We start from the raw sequence: 21,939 nt of genomic DNA, 5'->3' as shown, positions 1-21,939 counted from the left end.
TAGGTGGGCAAGGGTGACGCTCAGAGCTACAACTGGATACGCTCCTGTATCATCCTCATGGGTGCTATATCACTTGCATCCGACCTGTGTTAGGTCCTTATTTGCACCTAGCTTCACAAATATCCTGACCCTTATGTTCTTCAAACAATAAGGCTTAAATTTCACCAACAGCGCGCGATCTTTCAACGCCGCATTGAACAGTGTTTGGGAACCAGAGGTGTGTGCCCCACCCATGGTTGCTCTGTATTAACCCAGCCAGCAGCCCTAGGGCATTCTGGGAATTTTTTTCAAGATGGCTGCCTCTCACTGGAGGTCCTAAGAGTCCATTTCATACACAACCAACCCCGCAAACATTTTGAATGGGTACGAAAAAATCAAAGACAGTTTTCTCGGTTGGCGCAGTTCAGTGGTTAAGCTACATTTTCACGTGCTATGCTTTACACAGAGCTTATAATTAAAATTAACAAAATAAACACTTACCTTAAATTTATCTTTCTGAATGACATCATTTTCAAGGTGCTGTTTGATCTGATGCACCACAGTGAGCATGGCTATGTTGGTTTTGCCAGCACCTGTTGGGGCACAGATGAGAAGGTTGTCGTTGCTGTGGTAGGCAACTGGATATACTACAGTCTGGATACGATTCAGAGTCTTGCATCCTTTAAATGCCATTTGACCAATCTTTAAGAGGACAAAAGAAAGATAGGGTTAGCACTTGCACATTCCTGGGACTGACATCCACCATTATCTCCCAAAGTGAATTGAGTATGAGCGAGTTGCAAGCACCATACTTTGATTATTAAAATCTTTATTTAATTTTTAAATCTATCTATGGTTGTACTGTATATTATAACTTTTTGAGTGCAATAAAGACTCACTCAAATACAATGTATGGGACAAAGCTGACTCACTGAATCAGGGATTTCGTTCAGTACACTGGCAGCTGATAAACCCCAGGCAAAATTATTATTTGATTATTTTGGAAGGTACTACAAGCATATACAGGTTTATTACTTACCTGGAGAGGAGCAAACTTGGTAAGGGTTCTGGGAGTTCTTCTCCCCCAAGCCCGGCCTGAGGCCAGGCCAGGCTCGACTTACCTTAACAAGGGCTGAATTCACAAAGCAGTTAGGCATGTACAGTATCCACTCAATTTAACGGCCTATATGGGGCTGTACCCTAGTCGTTATTTCCGGAGCTCCGTTATTTCCGAAGTTAAGTCGGGTCGGGTAATTTTTCAAGTAACATTCAGGTAGGATATATTTTATACTGTATAACTAAAATTAAATAAAATTCATTGTGTAATTGCATTCCAATTTAGTGCCACACCGACGATTAAGCCAGTTGTTGGCTGCTGCATGGATGATGTGTGAACACGGTCTGATCAAGCCCAGATGGGTGGGAAAAAATTGATTCATTCCTTTGTATTGCAAAATATTTCATGTATCAATCAGCAAGTTAATATTTTCTCAATAATATTTTAGAGATGTGTTTTGATTTACCCTGAACAGTGCAGGTAATGTATTTTTAATGTTACAACACATGCTGTGGCGGCCATGCCATAACAATGGCGATCGAGCCTTGTCACTGAGAGCTAGCCAAGACGAAATATTTTGAGCTCACCTATTCTCTGCTGACGATAGAATATACATTTGCAGAGACTAATATGTAGCTTTTGTTGAAAAAAAACAATTAATATCTTGTAATACTATAATATAATTGGTAAATTGACTTACTTTTAATGAAGCTGAAGATTACGAAGCTGTGAAGATTACATCATCCTCTGCAGCGCTTGTTTTATATTGTTTATATTGTATACAGGGTACATACTGTATGTACACTTATTTTCAGGCATATTTTAATAAAGTATCCTTCTGTTTCTTGATGTCACTTACTGTACTTTTCCCGATGTTAAACTCTGCTGCTGCTCGTGCATGAGAATATCCTTTATCAAGTTTCTTAATTAACTCCAGCTTCTGTGCAACCGTCAGGTGCTTCCTTTGGGTAACTTTTGGCATTTTGTAAATTAAAAAGAAGATCACAATTACAGTACAGTAATATCCTTCACAATTGAAGCTAGCTGCGCGAGTTCACAGTAAACAATGGGAACACATGGCCCAGCGGAGTACATTCAAGGTCCGTGGGAAAAAAAATACCTAGTGCCTATACTATAAAAGGTATTTAATAAGAAAACAAAGACTTTTGCTTAATAAAAACTGTTTCAAAATATTTTATTAATAATAATTTACAATTTTCTTCATTAAAGTGAATCATTTTAAAAGAAAATTAAGATGTAATATATGAATCTGGACGATCCAGGTCGGTGGCGGCCTGGTCGCCATGTGAGGGGACGCTGATGCCACAACAAACCCAATACCGACCGTCGGTAATATCGACCGCCAGACCGGTATAGCAGGCTCCAGATACCGGTCTCCCAAACCGGTCGTTAATACCAGCAGATCGGTATAAAAGAGACCATTAAACTGAGTGGATACTGTACTTAATAAACTTTTCCTTCTTATCACTGTTGTAGTGCTTACATCACGATTCAGGAAACCATTTACGAATGCCAATCTTCCTAGAACCCTCTTGTAGCCTCATGCTACAATACCTCCTGACTACTCATAGCTTTATGCAAGCTGTACATGAGTCAAGTTTTTCTTGAATACACAACCTTTCATAACTGGGAACTCAAAATACAGTACCTTCGTCGGCAATCCCGGACGGAACCCATCATGTCGGCAATATATGCTTTGTGTGTCAGCAAATCATATTAAATATGTATTTAATGAAAAGACAATATGAAAACTGATAGCTAATTATTATATAAATACTTATTAAATATGGCACATGTCAGTTTCATTGCTTCAGGGAGCCAACAGGGCTCCCCACAGAAAATGTGCAAAGCAACAAGTGAGAAAGTGAGAACAAGGGATTGTCTGCCAACCAGGAAGTCATCAGAGCCCTGTAAAGCATCTAGGAAGAAGACGATGACCCAAACTCAAGAGAGGAAGGGTCCTTCAATATGACATAATCCGGGTCTCGCAGGAGTTATGTAAAACGAGCGTTCCGAGCCAGCATGGAGGAGAGGTGACCTGGTACTGGCTACATCAGCTGTAGAACTGAGAGCTGGGACCCAAGCTGGTGGTGAGCTATTCCCCCCCCCCCCACCCCCCACCCTTCCCCAAACAGGTAGGGCAGGGGCAAACGAGTTCACGCTAGCTTCGAGAGAATTCGATCATCTGTTTACAAAGTTTTAGGTGGGATTCAAAGCTTTGGCCTCTTTTCAAACCAGCAGTGATTTTGTTTTGACTCGTTAACTTTCTGGTTGCCTTCCTCGATGAGGCGGCAAAAATAAATGTCACCGCTCCATGTGCCTCTGTGAGTGGGCCAGGTTCTGGCACTGGTCCCCAGTAGGCCTATAGAACTCCATGGTTGATGCAACCTAGTAGATGGTACCATCTCAACATATAGCAGCTTCAGGAAGCAACAAGGAACTCATCTCAGAAAATTAAGAACCTAAATGAAATACTGTAAAGGATACAAGACACAATCACATCTCCTCATAGTAGGGAAACATGGAAAGGACCTGGGAATAATGATATCAAACATTTTAACATTTAGTGATGCAAATATAGCATCATCGAGGAAAATACAGTGTGTCCTCACTTGAACGAACTACGTGGGGCAAAGCGATTCGTTCCAGTGCAGAATTCGTTCCATCCATTCGGCCCCAACAACCTTCTTCAATTTTTATTTTTTATACATATGCCAGGACACATTTCCATTAGGAAAAATTGCACCCGACACACGAAGGGAGTTCTTGCTAGTGCTGGATGCTGGTCCTGTAGGCCTACTGTGAAATCATACCAAATACTTTTGAATTTTAGTTTGTTTCTTCGTTGTGCGCTGTTTCATTATAATATCTTTCATGCCCTTTAGGTGTCGATAATAATCTGCCAGCTCATCATCAGTCACTTCTCTGACTCCATTCCCCACCACTGACACCATCCCCAACCACTGACACCACCATTTTTTGTGAATTCTTCATTTTGACTACATAATATAATAAAGCAGTGTTAGAAGCAACTGAAATGGTAAAATATTCTCGAGTTTAGTACGGGGTGTATTGAGGCAGCAGCTGGGAAAAGGCCAGACTTGGAGGCCTCATTCAACACACCCGACAAAACAAAACAAAAATAAATAAAAAAAAACAACGTTGAATGTAATGAAACGCCATTTTCTGGGTGAGTCCCGGAGACTCCCCGGAGCTATCCCAGGCTGATATGCTAATGTCAGACTTTGGCATCAGTCATGTGTATGGAGTTCTTAGGCTTACCGGGGACCACGGCCAGAACTGGGAACCCTCAGAGAGGCAAGGGAAGCAATGGCCTATAGAAACCCCAGTGAGGTTGGAAGCATTCTATATCTGCCATCGACCGGATCAGGCACCCAGAAAGGTAAGCACCCCAAAACCAGAACAGCCGACGAAGCCACACCCGACCCAGCGGGTAGACCATCTCTCGAGCACAAACTCTCGAGCAACCGCCTCATGATCCGGGAACCCCTCAGAAATGGGTGAAGGCGGGACCGCAGGTGCAAGAGAACAGCCGGAGGAAGAGACAAGGAAGCATTTTTTTTATTATTATTATTTTCTACCACAGACGTGGCCACACATTTACAATGCTAAACAGCATATATAAATTTTCTTCTGTCCTCCATGGACAGGGTTAGAGATGTGTTAAACATATAGTTCAAGGGTTTATTGAACAATTAACCACAGAAGGTGATTCGGTGCTTTTAAAATGCTAAGCTAACCTACATACGTAAATACATAGATACACAGATTTACGTATGCCCTACATAAAGTGTTCGAAGTGTCTTTTACATAGTGTCATTAATGTGCATTTACAAAGGTGAAATGTAATTCTGATCAGCTTCCATATATACTTTATATACATACATATACATACGCCCAGATGGCGTTTCACCATGGGTTCTGAGAGAATGTGCATCTGAGCTCAGCATTCCACTTCACCTGATCTTTCAGGCATCCCTGTGTACAGGAATCGTAGCAGACGGGCGGAAACAGGCTAACATAGTTCCAATCTACAAAAGTGGCAGCAGGGAAGACCCCCTCAATTATAGACCTGTATCATTGACAAGTGTAATAGTGAAAGTATTGGAAAAACTAATCAAAACTAAATGGGTAGAACACCTGGAGAGAAATGATATAATATCAGACAGACAGTATGGTTTTCGATCTGGAAGATCCTGTGTATCGAATTTACTAAGTTTCTATGATCGAGCCACAGAGATATTACAGGAAAGAGATGGTTGGGTTGACTGCATCTATCTGGACCTAAAAAAGGCTTTCGACAGAGTTCCACATAAGAGGTTGTTCTGGAAACTGGAAAATATTGGAGGAGTGACAGGTACGCTTCTAACATGGATGAAAAATTTTCTGACTGATAGAAAAATGAGGGCAGTAATCAGAGGCAATGTATCAGAATGGAGAAATGTCACAAGTGGAGTACCACAGGGTTCAGTTCTTGCACCAGTGATGTTTATTGTCTACATAAATGATCTACCAGTTGGTATACAGAATTATATGAACATGTTTGCTGATGATGCTAAGATAATAGGAAGGATAAGAAACTTAGATGTTTGTCATGCCCTTCAAGAAGACCTGGACAAAATAAGTACATGGAGCGCCACTTGGCAAATGGAATTTAATGTTAATAAATGCCATGTTATGGAATGTGGAATAGGAGAACATAGACTCCACACAACCTATATATTATGAGAGAAATCTTTAAAGAATTCTGATAAAGAAAGAGATCTAGGGGTGGTTCTAGATAGAAAACTATCACCTGAGGACCACATAAAGAATATTGTGCGAGGAGCCTATGCCACGCTTTCTAACTTCAGAATTGCTTTTAAATACATGGATGGCGATATACTAAAGAAATTGTTCACGACTTTTGTTAGGCCAAAGCTAGAATATGCAGCAGTTGTGTGGTGCCCATATCTTAAGAACATCATCATCAACAAACTGAAAAAGGTGCAAAGACATGCTACTAAGTGGCTCCCAGAACTGAAGGGCAAGAGCTATGAGGAGAGGTTAGAGGCATTAAATATGCCAAAACTAGAAGACAGAAGAAAAAGAGGTGATATGATCACTACATACAAAATAGTAACAGGAATTGATAAAATCGGTAGGGAAGATTTCCTGAGACCTGGAACTTTAAGAACAAGAGGTCATAGATATAAACTAGCTAAACACAGATGCCGAAGAAATATAAGAAAATTCACTTTCGCAAACAGAGTGGTAGACGGTTGGAACAAGTTAGGGGAGAAGGTGGTGGAGGCCAAGACCGTCAGTAGTTTCAAAGCGTTATATGACAAAGAGTGCTGGGAAGACGGGACACCACGAGCGTAGCTCTCATCCTGTAACTACACTTAGGTAATTACACACTTAGGTAATTACATACATATATATATATATACATACATATATACACACACATGCATTCACATACATTTGTCTCTTTTACTCTGACAGGGTGAGATAGCTGATAGAGAAACTAGTGTGCAATTAAGCACTTAATCACTGACGGTGATGAAGGTGCTTTTACAAGCTCAGGTTATATATCACATACATACATTGTATAATTGATACATTACATGGTTAATCTTGGGTACAAGTCCAATAGCAGTGCAAGCGTCCCAAACCAGACCCAGCCAAGACGGAACCTGAGAGGGAACCAGATGGAACTTCCTCCAGTTCACCAAGAACCCGAACGCAGCGAGCTGCGAAAGAACTAAATTCCTGGCGAGCAGACACACAGACCAGCTGGAAGCCCAAACCAGTCAGTCGTCGAGATAGGCCAGCACTCGAACATCTAGCAGACGCAGGCGGGTCACCACGACCCGAGTAAGGTGTGTGAAAACGCGGGTTGCCAGATTCAACCCGAAGGTGAAGACAATGAAAGCGGTAACCCTGACGCCCCACAACAAAACCGAGCCAGTCCCTGAACCCCGGATGAACCGGTACATGCCAATACGCGTCCTTGAGGTCCAGGGACACCATCCAAGCTCCCGCCTCCAAAAGAAGACAGACCTGGGACAGCGTAGTCATCCGAAAGGAGGGGCACAAAACCCACGGGTTCAGACGGGACAAGTCCAGAATGAACCGGAGGTCTGCGCAGTCCCTTTTCGGGACCGGAAACAGATGGGAAACCCCTCTGAGGGACGTCGTCTTTCAACCAAAGCCAAAGGAAACTCACTCCAAGACGACTCGACAGAGCGCAGGGGAAGAAACCTGCCCTGCCAGCCCCAAACCCCCTGAGGAGAGATGCCCCGAAACGCCCACGAAACGTGGGACCAGGAGTGAGCGAACAGCGCAAGCCTTCCCCCCATCGCCCCGTCAATGGGGGAACAGCAAAAGGGCCGGCACCCCTTACGAGACCCAGAACCCCGCGCAGAGCGAACACCACGCCGACCAGACAAGGGCGGGTCCGAAGAAGGAGCCGAACCCGAACCTGACACCAGTGGCCTACCACGACAAGAGGAACCCCGAGCCCTGGCATGACCCCTCCGGGAAGACCCCCCCGGGACCCCCGGAGAACCAGCAAATCCAACATTAGACGACAAACAGACGAAACAGCCTGGATGAACGGCACCATGGCAGATGCCTCAAACAGAAGAGCACAAAAAGGCGACGACAACCTAAGAGCCAGAGCCCAAGCAGATTCCAGAGGAACACAGCACCGCCTGCCGCCACACGGAGCCAGGAAGCATAGAACAGGGAAACCGCATCCCGCAAAATCGGCGCGAAAAGCTTCAACAAGGCCGCCGACGAACGAGCCGCCGAGGACAAGGCGCCGGACCCCTGAACAGACCCAAGTGCCCATCCTCCATGAGCCACTCTGAGGACAGCTCCAGGAGGGAAAAGAACCGCAAGGCCAAAGCCAAAAGGCCCCGGGCGCACAAGTCTTCCGCAACAAGCGCAGCCGAAAGGGAGGAAACCTGCACATGGAGCTGAACAACGCCAACATCACGTGGAAGGGCAGGGGCAAACAAGCACTTGTTCAGGTACTCAAAATCGTCTCCCCAGGAAAACCTGAACCACCGTGGAAGCTTCCTGCCACTCCAGCGTGCTGGAATAACAGAAGGAATGCCAGGCATCCTGAACAAACAAGGGGCAGTCTGCTAGCCAGGAAGACTCTGGAACCTCATAACGGAGCCAGAAAGGGAACAAAGTCCCAAACCTGAATTCTGAGGGATCCATCTCCGAGGCATAATCCGAGTCACGCGGGGAGGTATGCTGCAAGGGCCGCTCGCACCACACTAGGTTGGATGCGATAAGCCGAAAACCTCCGGAAAGACTGAACCAACACACCCGGGGGAACATGGAACCGAACCCGATAGGGGGCCGACACCAAATCCAACTCGTACGCAGAGGGGGGAAAAGAAAATCCCGCTCCTTGTAGCAGTAAGCCCCGCTCAGAGGGAAGAAAAACCCAGGCGGGGTCCAGCGGGGCCCCCAAGTCAGCCCCTCCCCAGCCCCTAGGTCCTCCACAGCAGGACCTGGGGCCGAGTCATCTCCCCAAGAATCGACCCCACAAGACAAGGACGGCGTAGTCGCAGAAGCCGGAAGGAAGAGCGCCCACTGGTCAGACCCAGAAGCTTCGGCTGGGAGACAAAAATCGAAAGCCTCCGCTGCCCTGCCCCCCCTCCCCCAGGAGGGGCATCCCCTGAAGCTGCCCGAGTCTCGAGATCAAGGAACCGCTGCCTTGACTCCGAAACCCTCAGACGTTTCGGGGCCGGAAGCAGGGGGGGGGGGGGGGTGGTGACCAGAATGAACAACAGGAGGGGAAGGACGAGGAGGTGTGGACTAAACCAGGATCAAAGTGACCCCCACCCCCCAAGTCTGGGTGTCGAAAAGCAAAGCGGGGCAGCCCCGGGGCATCTGGGTGAGCAACCAACCGAGCGCGTTGCAACAGACGAAACCTAGCTTGCAACACTTGCGCCACGTGTACCCAAAGAGAATCATCAGAGCATTGGGTAAATTGAGTCACTAGCAAGTAGCACCATTCACAGGATTCTGGGTCGAAAGTGTCACCGACCCAACAGGCAGCGTGGCGGAGGCAAAAACAATGAGGGTCACCCCAAGACAAGGGGACCGAGCAACCCCTCAAACTCACACGAAGCAAGTGGGGACTCCGGGGTCACATCCATCGGACCCACGCGCCCCCAGGGAATTCCCAAGGTCCTGAGCGTTTACCATAATAGGACTCACGCTCAGGTAGTCCCAGGCAGGGTACAGCTAACTGGCACCCAAAACTACCAAGTAAACTTCTAGAGATGAACCCCAGGGAATGTGTACACTCACGAGGCCCTAGCAGGGAGCACCACCGAGGAGAACCGTGGAAGGGCAAACACCAGTGGAATAATAGGGCAGAACCAGAATAATAAGGCAAAAAGAAAAAGAAAAACAAAACCCCGCAAGAGGACAACGAACCCCAAGGAACAGAGCCGGCCGCTATGTCTGGAAAAACGAAGCTGCGCAGCACCCTGCGCCCCTACCAGTGCAAACTGCCTCTTACCAGCAGGTAACAAGGGATAACAGAACACCCAAGATCCCAACGAGTGGCCGAAAACAGAACGGTAGAATGGTCCAGCAGAGGCAGATCCCAAGGAGCCTGTGGAAGGTGGCTCCAAGCCCCAAGGGCAGTACAGTGGTACCTCAGATTACGAGTGCCCTGGTTACGAGTTTTTCGGGTTACGAGCAGGATTTGCTCGGAAAATTTGTATCGGGTTACGAGGGTTGCCTCAGGATACCAGTTTGTTGATACGGGTACGGGCCAATCTAGCACGTGGTGGCACAGTGATCGCCGCTCAGTATCCAGTGCCTTGCGCCCAGTGACTATCCCACCTGAATTCTTCACAATGATTTACCGTTTATTTTCAGAGTTTTTGCGATTTGAGCATAAAATTTGTTATAATATACATCGCAATGGGTCCCAAGAAAGCCAGTGGTAAGGTTCAAGGCAAGAAATCGCATGTGAGGATAACAATAGAAGAAAAGCAAGAGATCATTCGGAAGCATGAAAATGGTGCACGTGTTGTTGAACTTTGTAGGCAGTACAGTACAACAAATCCACGTCAACGATATGCACTATACTTTCCAAGAAAAAGGACATTATGAGTACCAAAGTGGCAAAAGGCGTAAGAACAATCACGAAACAAAGACCACAAATACTTGAGGAAGTGGAAAAGTTGTTATTAATTTGGATACACAACAAGGAGTTAGTGGGTGATAGTGTTTCGGAGACCATCATTTGTGAGAAAGTCAGGGTATTGCATGAAGACCTTGTAAAGAAAACCTTTGGAACGAGTGCAGAGAAAGACTTTAAGGCAAGCAGGGGATGGTTTGAGAAATTTAGAAAAAGAAGCGGTACTCATAGTGTTGTGAGGCATGGGGAGGCTGCCAGCTCAGACAAACCAGCCGCTTAGAAATTTATGGAAGAATTTAAAGAGTTTGCAGAGGCTGAGGGCTACCTACCGCAACAGGTGTTTAATTGTGATGAAACAGGGCTGTTCTGGAAAAGATTGCCTAAGAAGACATACATTACCAAGGAGGAAAAAGCATTGCCTGGACACAAGCCTATGAAAGATAGGTTTACACTTGTGCTGTGTTCAAATGCAAGTGGCAATTTGAAAATTAAACCCTTGCTAGTTTATCATTCTGAAAATCCAAGGGTTTTCAAACAGTATAAAGTGCAGAAAAATCAAATGTGTGTGATGTGGAAGGCTAATAATAAAGCATGGGTGACTAGGATTATATTTTCGGAGTGGGTGAATGAAGTGGTGTGCCCTGCCATAGAAAAATATCTGCATGAGAAACATTTGCCACTCAAGGCCTTGCATCTCCTCGACAATGCTCCTGCTCATCCTCCAGGCTTGGAAGATGAATTGTTGCACAGATACAATAAATTTCTCACAGTAAAGTTCCTTCCTCCTAACACCACTCCTCTAATTCAGCCTATGGACCAGAAAATCATAGCGAATTTTAAGAAACTTTATGAATGGGCACTTTTCCGGAAATGTTTTAAAGTGACTGAAGTCACAAATCTCACCCTCAAAGAGTTCTGGAAACACCATTTTAACATTTGTAGTTCTTTAACCCTTTAACTGCGCAGCCTATAAATATGACCCCCCCCCCAGTGCGCAGGAAATGAAACCTTGGGAAAAAATTATTTTTTCTTCGGAAAGTGTCAAAAACCCCTCCCTGTATATGGGTATAGCAACGCAAGTTCGAAATTGTACTTACTTTGGCTTCTATGGGGTCCGAAAGGTGGGCCGTGACATCATAATTCCCCATGCGCCAGAGCAGTATGCTCTCGGGGCCAGTGGGGCGCCCGGGGCGGGGCACGAGAGTTGCCGCGAACATATTTTTGCACATTTTTTGCCCACTGTTCCAAATACATTTTAATTGTTTTTACATGCTAATCCTATGTATAATGAACACGTACACTATATTATGGCAGTAAAACATCCGTACTGTCCGAAGACACTGTGTTATGTGCATGACACTTGTGTACACATATGTTGCACATATTTACCATGTATCATGCTAATTTATGTATATATACAATCTATTTACAGACTATACACTGTCACAAACTATATACATTCACCATCAACACATTCAGAACACCGCGAGTGAGAGCAGCCACACCCAGCCAGCCCTCCCTCACTCCTCCAACATTGTATTCACCAACATTACTCCTCCAAATCATAGTTATTGCAATGTGGACCATGATTTTTTTTAAAGATGGCGTCTGTTTACAAGAGCCCTGAGGAAGCTGATGTGAACCCCATGTAGCCGTGGGAGTTTTGAATGGAACGTGAAAAATAAAAACACCCAGAGGCGCGTTGCGCACCTGAAGCCTGGGCCTGCAGGCGCGTTGCGCAGTTAAAGGGTTAAAACTCGTTGACAAAGCCTGGCAAGAAGTGACTCAAAGAACCCTGATCTCTGGCTGGAGAAAATTGTGGCCTGAATGTGTGACAGAACTAGACTTTCAGGGGTTTGAGCCTGTAAATGATGCGCCTATTGTTGAGGAAACTGTTACTCTGGGCTGGCAAATGGGCTTGGAATTGGATGGTGATGATGTGGAGGAGTTGGTGGAAGAACAACGAAGAACTGACCACTGAAGAACTCCAAGCCCTTCAAAAGGAACAGCAAGAAGACCCAGCTGAGGATGTTTCTCCAGTGGAGGAGGATGAGGCAGTAGCGAATGTCCCTTCTGCAGACATTAAGAAGTGGTGTCAGATGTGGGAAGAAATGCAAACTTTTATTGAAAAGACTCACCCAGAGAAAGCTGTAATAAGCTGTTGCATTAATCTTTTCAATGACAATGTGATGCCTTACTCTAGAGACATCTTGTGCAGAAGGGAAAAACAAGCTTCCATGGACAGGTTTGTTGTGAGATCATCGAGCAGTGAGCCACAACCAGGACCTAGTGGTATGTAGGCAAAACGTGCCAGAGAATGCACCCCTGAGAGGTCCTCACTGCCTGATGTTATAATGGAAGGGGACTCCCCTTCCAAACAGTAACTCCTCTCCTCCTACCCCCTCCTCACCATCTTCCATATGCCTACAGCATTCATCAGCAATAGTAAGTAATAACTTGAACATAGTTTTGTAGTGTAGATTTAGTTGAATTAGGTATAAAATTTAGTTTGAAGTGAGGTTTTTGGGTAGTCTGGTACGGATTAATTCATTTCCCATTAATTCTTATGGGAAAATTAGCTTCGGGTTACAAGTTTTCAGGTTACGAGCCGTCTCCAGGAACGGATTACTCTCTTAAACCGAGGTACCCCTGTACTTATTGGGCACCTAGAGAAGGTAGCCCTAGGCGCATGCAGCCCGAGTACGGTGTACTGAAGATAACTCCTGACTCTCGCACCCCTGGAAACAACCACACACGAAGCACAGTGCTGTAAAGACACTGGAGCCAGAGCACACGACATCTGCCTATAGCATCAGCCTCAAGAACTGAGGTGTGGGTAGCCAGCATGAGGGGTCTGAGCTCCCCCTTCCCCCTCCCGGAGAGGGAGGAGCTGCACAGACAGCGGCGCGGCAACGTGCGACGTCATACTAGTTTGCTAATTTTCTGTTGGGGAGTTTTTTGAGATATATACAAGAGTTGTTACATTCTTGTACAGCCACTAGTACGCGTAGCGTTTCGGGCAGGTCCCTGGAATACGACCCCCACCGCGAAGAATCGTTGTTACAACCAAGTACCCATTTTACTGTTGAGTTAAACAGAGGCTACAGTTAAGGATTTGCGCCCAGTAAATCCTCCCCGGCCAGGATACGAACCCATGACAAAGCGCTCGTGGAACGTCAGGCAAGTGTCTTACCACTACACCACAGAGACTGGTAAGTTCTATCCACTAGTTCGGCTTTTGGTAGCAATTTTAACCAGAATAGGGGTTTGTTTTGGGGCGCTTACCTTTCTGGGTGCCTGATCCGGTCGATGGCAGACATAGAATGCTTCCAACCACATGGGGATTTCTATAGGCCCTTCCCTATAGAAATGTTCCCCTTGCCTCTCTGAGGGGGCCCGGTTCAGGCCGTGGTCCCCGGTAGGCCTAAGAACTCCATATACTTGACTGATGCCAAAGTCTGACATTAGCATATCAGCCTGGGATAGCTCCACCCCCCCCCTCTCTAATACATCCCCTCACTACTGATGCCACCATTTATTATGAATTCTTCATTTTGACTATGGAATATGATAAAGAGATGTGTTACAAGCCACTGAGATGGTTACATTTTCTCTCCTAATTTGGTGAAAAGCAGACAGTGAGTGAACTAACCTGCTTCCCCTGACACCACCTGACACCACCGGACACCACCTACCTCCACTGACACCACCTGCCTCCCCTGACACCACATGTCTCCCCTGATAACAACAGACCCCACCTGCCTCCCCTGACACCAACTGCCTCCCTGACACCACCTGCCTCCCCTGACACCACCGGACACCACCTACCTCCACTGACACCACCTGCCTTCCCTGACACCACATGTCTCCCCTGATAACACCAGACCCCACCTGCCTCCCCTGACACCAACTGCCTCCCTGACACCACCTGCCTCCCCTGACACCAACTGCCTCCCTGACACCACCTGCCTCCCCTGACACCACCGGACACCACCTACCTCCACTGACACCACCTGCCTCCCCTGACACCACATGTCTCCCCTGATAACACCAGACCCCACCTGCCTCCCCTGACACCAACTGCCTCCCTGACACCACCTGCCTCCCCTGACACCACCTGACACCACCGGACACCACCTACCTTCCCTGACACCACATGTCTCCCCTGATAACACCAGACCCCACCTGCCTCCCCTGACACCAACTGCCTCCCTGACACCACCTGCCTCCCCTGACACCACCTGCCTCCCCTGAAACCACTTGCCTCCCCTGACAACACCCAACACCACCTGCCTCCCCTGATGCCACCTGCCTCCCCTGACACCACTTGCCTCCCCTGACAACACCCAACACCACCTGCCTCCCCTGACACCACCTGACACCACCTGTCTCTCCTGACACCACCTGCCTCCCCTGACACCACCTGCCTCCCCTGACACCACCTGCCTCCCCTGACACCACTTGCCTCCCCTGACAACACCCAACACCACATGCCTCCCCTGATAACACCTGACACCACCTCCCTCCCCTGACAACACCTGACACCACCTGCCTCCCCTGATACCACCTGACACCACCTGAATCCCCTGACACCACCTGCCTCCCCTGACAACACCTGACACTATCTGCCTCCCCTGACACCACATGACACCACCTGCCTCCCCTGACAACACCTGACATCACCTGCCTCCCCTGACACCACCTGCCTCCCCTGACACTATCTGACACCACCTGCCTCCCCTGACAAACTTGCCTCCCCTGACAACACCCAACACCACCTGCCTCCCCTGACACCACCTGACATCACCTGCCTCCCCTGACACCACCTGACACCACCTGCCTCCCCTGACACCACCTGCATCCCCTGACACTACCTGACACCACTTGCCTCCCCTGACAACACCTGACACAACCTGCCTCCCCTGACAACACCTGACACCACCTCCCTCCCCTGACAACATCTGACACCACCTGCCTCCCCTGATACCACCTGACACCACCTGAATCCCCTGACACCACCTGCCTCCCCTGACAACACCTGACACCATCTGCTTCCCCTGACACCACATGACACCACCTGCCTCCCCTGACACTACCTGACACCACTTGCCTCCCCTGACACCACCTGACATCACCTGCCTCCCCTGACATCACCTGCCTCCCCTGACACCACCTGACACCACCTGCCTCCCCTGACACCACCTGCATCCCCTGACACTACCTGACACCACTTGCCTCCCCTGACAACACCTGACACAACCTGCCTCCCCTGACAACACCTGACACCACCTCCCTCCCCTGACAACATCTGACACCACCTGCCTCCCCTGATACCACCTGCCTCCCCTGACAACGCCTGACACCACCTGCCTCCCCTGACAACACCTGACACCATCTGCTTCCCCTGACACCACATGACACCACCTGCCTCCCCTGACACTACCTGACACCACTTGCCTCCCCTGACAACACCTGACACCACCTGCCTCCCCTGACAACACCTGACACCACCTCCCTCCCCTGACAACATCTGACACCACCTGCCTCCCCTGATACCACCTGAATCCCCTGACACCACCTGCCTCCCCTGATACCACCTGAATCCCCTGACACCACCTGCCTCCCCTGATACCACCTGAATCCCCTGACACCACCTGCCTCCCCTGACAACACCTGACACCATATGCCTCCCCTGACAACACCTGACACATCTGCCTCCTCTGACACCACCTGACATGACCTGCCTCACCTGACACCACCTGACACCACCTGCCTCCCCTGACACCACCTGCCTCCCCTGACACTCCCTGCTTCCCCTGACACCATTTTATCATCCTTCAACCATTTCTCACTGGAAACAATGAGTAAGCAAAATATAATACTGTACAACTGTTTACACTTTGGTGAATCATAGTTGATGACAGTGGTTGTCATCAACTATGACAGCTCGGTCTCGGTGATCGCTTGGACGAACAATCCTCGCTTAATCGAACATTTGTATGTTCCACTGAACATTTAGTACCGAATTCAATTTGTTCGGATTTTCCGGGAATTCGCTAGAGCGGGGTTCGTTAAGAGTGAGGATGCACTGTAATAGGATGGATTATGAGAACCCTAAATCTAGGGTCCCATCACAATGCTCATACTATTCAAATCGCCAGTGCTGTTCACGCATTGAATCTGCTCGATACTCGCTTCCCCTTTCAGAGGAGGAAAGACTGCTGAAATAGAGGGAACACTGAACAAACACAGAACCTGTAGACATAATACGTACAAAAATTATTGGGACTATCTCAAATCTCTCAAAATGTGCTCTCTGGAAAGGATATGAGAGTTAACTTATAATATATACATGGAAAGTACTGAAAGGCTAGGTCCCAAATTTGTACAGTAAAAAAACACAATGGAGCAAACGTTACAGTAGGAAATGCAGAACCAAGCCAGTGAAGAATGTAGGTGGTGCCATAGACACAATCAGAGAACTCTTCATGAAAATTATCCTGCCAGCTCTCCCCATGTCAACAATCATCAGTCTAGAGCCTAAGGAAAACCACTGGTGCACCTAGCAGGGAGAGGAAATTGAAATAAGTTTATTGAGGTAAAATACACACAAAGGGATGAGGTAGCTCAAGCTATTCTCACCCCGTAAGGGAGAGGAGGGTCCACAGAGCCACTAAGGCATCCCCCTCCCCCCAGAAAGAGGCACATTACATTACATTTAATGCTGGTTTTCTTGAGTGGTCAAACAGTGCCTCACAGCAGCTAACCACAGTAAAGAGAAAATAGGACACACCAGGGGGGAAGGGGGAAGAAAAGAACTAAATATCAAACCAGCAAAGGGGAGAGACCAGGGGCCACATCCATGAAGCAGTTATGCAAACACTTAAGAACCTGTACATCTTTTCTCAATTTTCGGCGGCTTTGTTTACAATTATTAAACAGATAATGAGCTCCAAAGCACCAGGTGGCTGTTTATAACAATAAAAATAGTTGATTGGGAAGTTTTCATGCTTGTAAACTGTATAATAAATGTAACCAAAGCTGTCAAAGATTGAGGAAAGAGATACATGTTGCGTAACTGCTTCGTGAATCTGGCCCCAGGATGGAAATCATGGTAACACAAGTTTGAAAGGGACAAGGAACATCGACCAGTTAACGAGCTGCCAAGAGACTTTCAAAACCCCCGGAGTCTGGATAACAGTCCAAGACAAAATATTACTGTACTTTTTGCAAGCCAAATATATATGTCTAGGATGCTATAACTTACCTTATCTAGATCACTAACAGGGAAGAGTTTTCCTCCAACTTCTGGAGGTGCAGGATCAGATACAGGTATCTCGACCTCCTCTTTAATGTTGTCAACAGTTCGTGTGAAACCCTCTGGTAATGCCATTTTCATTCCTGCGATGTAACCTGCCAACACAAATATAGCACACTTAAATTGGCTGTGCAATATTTAGAATACAATTATCAATCCCACTTAAATAAATAAAAAATGGGCTTCTGAACATAACATACAAATGTTTTTTGGTTTTATTCAGGACTTGGTGTATTTATCTTCATAAGTTTCTCAACAAAATGTTTAATTTATGTCATTTTCGCCATTATCATTTTAATAATTACTGTACAGTACTGTACATTGATAGCCACTTGGTCAGTTACTTTTACAATCTTCATGCAATACATTACTGAATACTTTCCCTGGTTAAAAATAAACCCAACATTGAATGTAATGCTTTTTTCTGGGATGTACTGTTGGTCTGCCAACAGTACATCCTCAATCCTTCTACAAAACCCTTCTACGAGTAGAAGACTGGTTCTATGAACCAGTCTTCTACGATGTGTGACTACAATGTTGACCAGAGGAGGAAGCCTCCTCAGTAAGTGCTAATGGCCCGGGAATCTGACCTATCTGAGGACATATTTCGACCAACAACTGACGAGATCCCTACCCAACCAGTTCTGCCCCCTCCCGGAGGCGAGAGAGAACACAACCCAGAAACAACAATTATTCATCAAAATATATGCAGGAAAATGTTTTCTGCAGAAACAATCTGAGCAACAACCTTATCCAGAAAATTAACGTTGAATGTAATCAAATGCCTTTTTGTGAGCAAGTCCCGGAGGCTTCCCGTAACTATCCAGGCTGAATGGATATGTATAACTTTCTGGCATCAGTCAATGCATGGAGTTCTTGCTTACTGGGGATCACGAGCCAGAGCCTGGCCCCCTCTAGAGAGGCACGAGGAGCAATGGCCTATAGAGACCCCCCTTATGATAGGGAGCATTCTATGTCTGCCATCGACCGGGATAGGCACCCAGAAAGGTAGGCGCCCCAAAACAAACCTCTATTCTGGTAAACTATTGCGACCAAAGACCAAACAGGTGGATAGAACTCCCCAAACGAAAATTAGCAAACAAGCATGAAGTCATCATGTCGCCGCGCCGCTGTTTGCGCAACCCCCCCCCCTCCACTGGAAGGGAAGGAGGGGAGCCCCAGACCCCACCGTCGGTGACCCAACTATTAGTTCTTAAGCTAGATGTCAAAACGAGAAATCACCGCTGACCGGAGGGAGGGAGGGATGCCGGGGAGCCTCTGGGACTCACCCAGAAAATGGCGTTTCATTACATTCAATGCTGGTTTTCTGGGGGAGCCCAGTCAGCTCCCCGGAGCTAACTACCCAAAGATAAGGAAAAAAACAGGGACTTACCCGGGCGGTGGTCCATCCTCATTCCTCAACGCGAAGTCGAGACAACTGGCTGCAACCGCTGACCCAAAGCAATGCAGGCCTGACCAGGCCCAGGAACATTCACCAGGTAGCAAGCGTCCAGGACCCTGTTCGATCTCCAAAAGCCCCTACCGAATGTCTACCCAAGACATGTTGCCAAAAACGGAAGCCAAGGCAGCAAATTTATGAACGTCGTGGACCTGGGGAACCGCAGGCTGGCTACACTTAATAACCCTGCGGACAACCTGAGAGACCCGAGCCCGGGAACAGGGAAGAAGGAAAACCGGATCAACCCAGAGCGTATCCCCGGCAACAGAAGCCGTGGCGCGCAAATAACGGAGGAGAGCCGCAATCGGACACAACACATGATGCCCCCCCGGCCTGACCAACCAAGCATCAACAACCCACGGCCCCCTCCGGAACGTAGCCGTCTCATTCTTCGCCAGAAAGGAGGGAGACGGCTGCAAGCGAACAAAACAACCACCAGGACCGAAAGAGCAGAAACCTCAGCGCCGAAGGAGAGCATGAAGTACCCCAACCCGACCCCCGGAGACCAATGCCAACAGGAAAAGAGCCTTAGAAAAACAATCCTGAACAGAAGGGGCCTCAACAAACTGAGGCAATGAGAGAAACAAGAGCACCCGGTCCAAGGACCAAGACAGCTCAGGCGGTGCATGAGCAGGCTGGAGGTGAAACAACACACGAGACAACTTGCAAAACGGGGCAGAAGTAACATCAACACTGAAAGCAAGCTGAAGCGGCTCCACCAACGCCGCACGATACGAAGCAACAGTATTCGGTATAAGATGATGGTCCTGAAACAACCAAAAGAGAAAGGACAGAACAACCCTATCAGAGACCGAAGAACACCGACGCAGTGATAGGAAAAACCGGAAGGACCGCCAGGAAACCTCATACAGCTTCTGAGACGAAGCACACAGGTGGGAGACGAACAACGAAGCCACCTGCACACCATACAAAGATGGGGCGCAGAATGATAAACCAGAGTTAAAAATACCAGACATGAAGACTCGAGGAGAAAACCAAACCAGCCTCGTATAGGGCTGAACCGATCTGCTGAAAGAGGAAGAGCTGCGGGAAGACCCTCGGGTTCGGACACCAAGCAAGCAGCGTCTGAAACCAAAGCTGGGCTGGGCACCAAGGAGCCAGAAGGACAACTCGACCTCGGTAAGTCTCTAAGCGAGTCAGGACCTGGAGCAACATCGGAACCGGGGAAAAGAGGTACAGGTAACCCGAAAGGAGGGGCAATGAACACCGGGGTTCAGATGGGACAAGTCCAGAATGAACCGCAGGTCTGCACAGTCCCGTTTCGACACCAGAAATAGACGGGAAACCCATCTGAGGGACAACGACGTTTCGACGACACCCAAGCGAACCCACTCCAAGAAGACTCGACAGAGCGCAGGAGAAGAGGCCTGCCCCGTCAGCCCCGAATCACCCAATGCCACCGCAGGCTGAAGGAAATGATCCGAAACACCCACAAATCATGAAACAAGGCGTGAGCGAACACCGCGCCAACCAGACGAAGGTGGGTCCGAAGGCAGAGCCAAGCCCAAAAACGGCACCTGTGGCCTACCACGATGTTAGGAACCCCGAACCCTGACATGACCCCTCCATGAAAGCACCCCTCCCCCAAGGACCCCCGAAGAACCAACAAGTTCGACATAGGATGGCAACTGGCCGAAGCAGCCTTAATATACTGCACCACGGCTGAAGGAGCAAAAACCAGGGGACAAAAGGGTGAAGACATCCTAAAATCCGGGGCCCAGGCCGATTCCAGAGAGGAGGCAAGCATCGCCTGTTGACACGCAAGCCGGGAAGTGTAATACTTGAAAACCGCAGATCAGCACAAACAGCTTCAACAAGGCAGCAGACGCGCAAGCTGCCGAGCCCAAGACACCGGACCCCTGAATGGCCCAAACCGCCCCTACATCCTCCCAATCCAGTCCGAAGACAGTTCCAAGAGGGAAACGAAGTGCAAGGCCGAAGCGAAGAGGCCCCGAGTGCGCAAATCCTCAGCCACCTGCGCAGCCAAAAAGGAGGGAACCTGCACATGGAGCTGCAGAGCAGCTCCAAGTGCAAGTCCATGTCTGAAGGGCAGGGGCAAACAAGTGCTCATTGAGGTGCTGAAGGTCGCCCTTCCCCCCCATGAAAATATGAACCACCATCGAAGCCTCGCGCCACTCAAGCATGCGGGAACGACGGATAGAATGCCAAGCCTCCAAAGCAAAGACAGGAAAGTCCACCAGCCAGGACGACTCTGGAACCTCGTAACGGATCCAGAAAGAGAACGAAGTCCAAACCTGAAAGACGACGGATCCATCACCGAGGCATAATCCGGGTCACGCAGGAGGTAAGCTGCTAGGGCCACCCGCAAAGCAGATAGCTGGATGCAGGAAGCCAAAAACCTCCAGAAAGACGGAACCGACACACCCGGGGTAACACGGAACCAAACCCGGGGAGGGGCAGACACCAAATCCAAGTCATACGCAGAGGGGGAGGAGAGAGAACCCCACTCCTTTTAACAATAAGCCCTACTCAGAGGGTAGAAAAACCCAGGCAGGGTCCAGCAGGGCCCAAGGCCCCTCCCCAGACCCAGGATCCCCCTCCTGGGTACCCGGGGACCAAGTCATCCCCCAGAGCACCGGCCCCTAAAGAAAAGGCCGACGTAGCTGAGTAAGCCGAGCAGAAGGGGGACCCACTGGTCAGACCCAGAGGCTTCGCCAGGAAGATCGGACTCTATGGCCTCTGTCTCCAAACCGGACGGGGCATCTCCAGAGACTCAAAACGACTTTTCGGAGCTGGAAGCAGGGAGGGGGGGAGGGACCGGAAAGAACCACAGAAGGGAAAGGACGAGGGGCACGAACTGAACCAAGCGCGAAGCGACCTCCACCCCCAAGTCTGGGTCCCTATAGGCAAAACGGGGCAGCCTTGGGGCTTCCGGGTGA

General features: G+C 48.3%; 1 protein-coding gene across 1 annotated transcript in view; it reads right to left on the bottom strand.

Annotated features, from left to right (window-relative positions):
• The window catches only part of obe (activating signal cointegrator 1 complex subunit obelus), a 565,443-nt gene that overhangs the window by 439,561 nt on the left and 103,943 nt on the right, over positions 1-21,939 (bottom strand). The window contains exons 12-13 of the mRNA XM_069330748.1: positions 17,509-17,654; positions 481-681 (exon numbers count right to left, since the gene is read on the bottom strand). Coding sequence (XP_069186849.1) covers positions 481-681; positions 17,509-17,654 — 347 coding nt within the window. The remainder of the gene's footprint in view (positions 1-480; positions 682-17,508; positions 17,655-21,939) is intronic.

The sequence above is a fragment of the Procambarus clarkii genome, chromosome 24 (assembly GCF_040958095.1).
Source record: "Procambarus clarkii isolate CNS0578487 chromosome 24, FALCON_Pclarkii_2.0, whole genome shotgun sequence".
NCBI classification, from domain to species: domain Eukaryota; kingdom Metazoa; phylum Arthropoda; class Malacostraca; order Decapoda; family Cambaridae; genus Procambarus; species Procambarus clarkii.
This window is presented reverse-complemented; position numbering and strand designations above follow the sequence as displayed.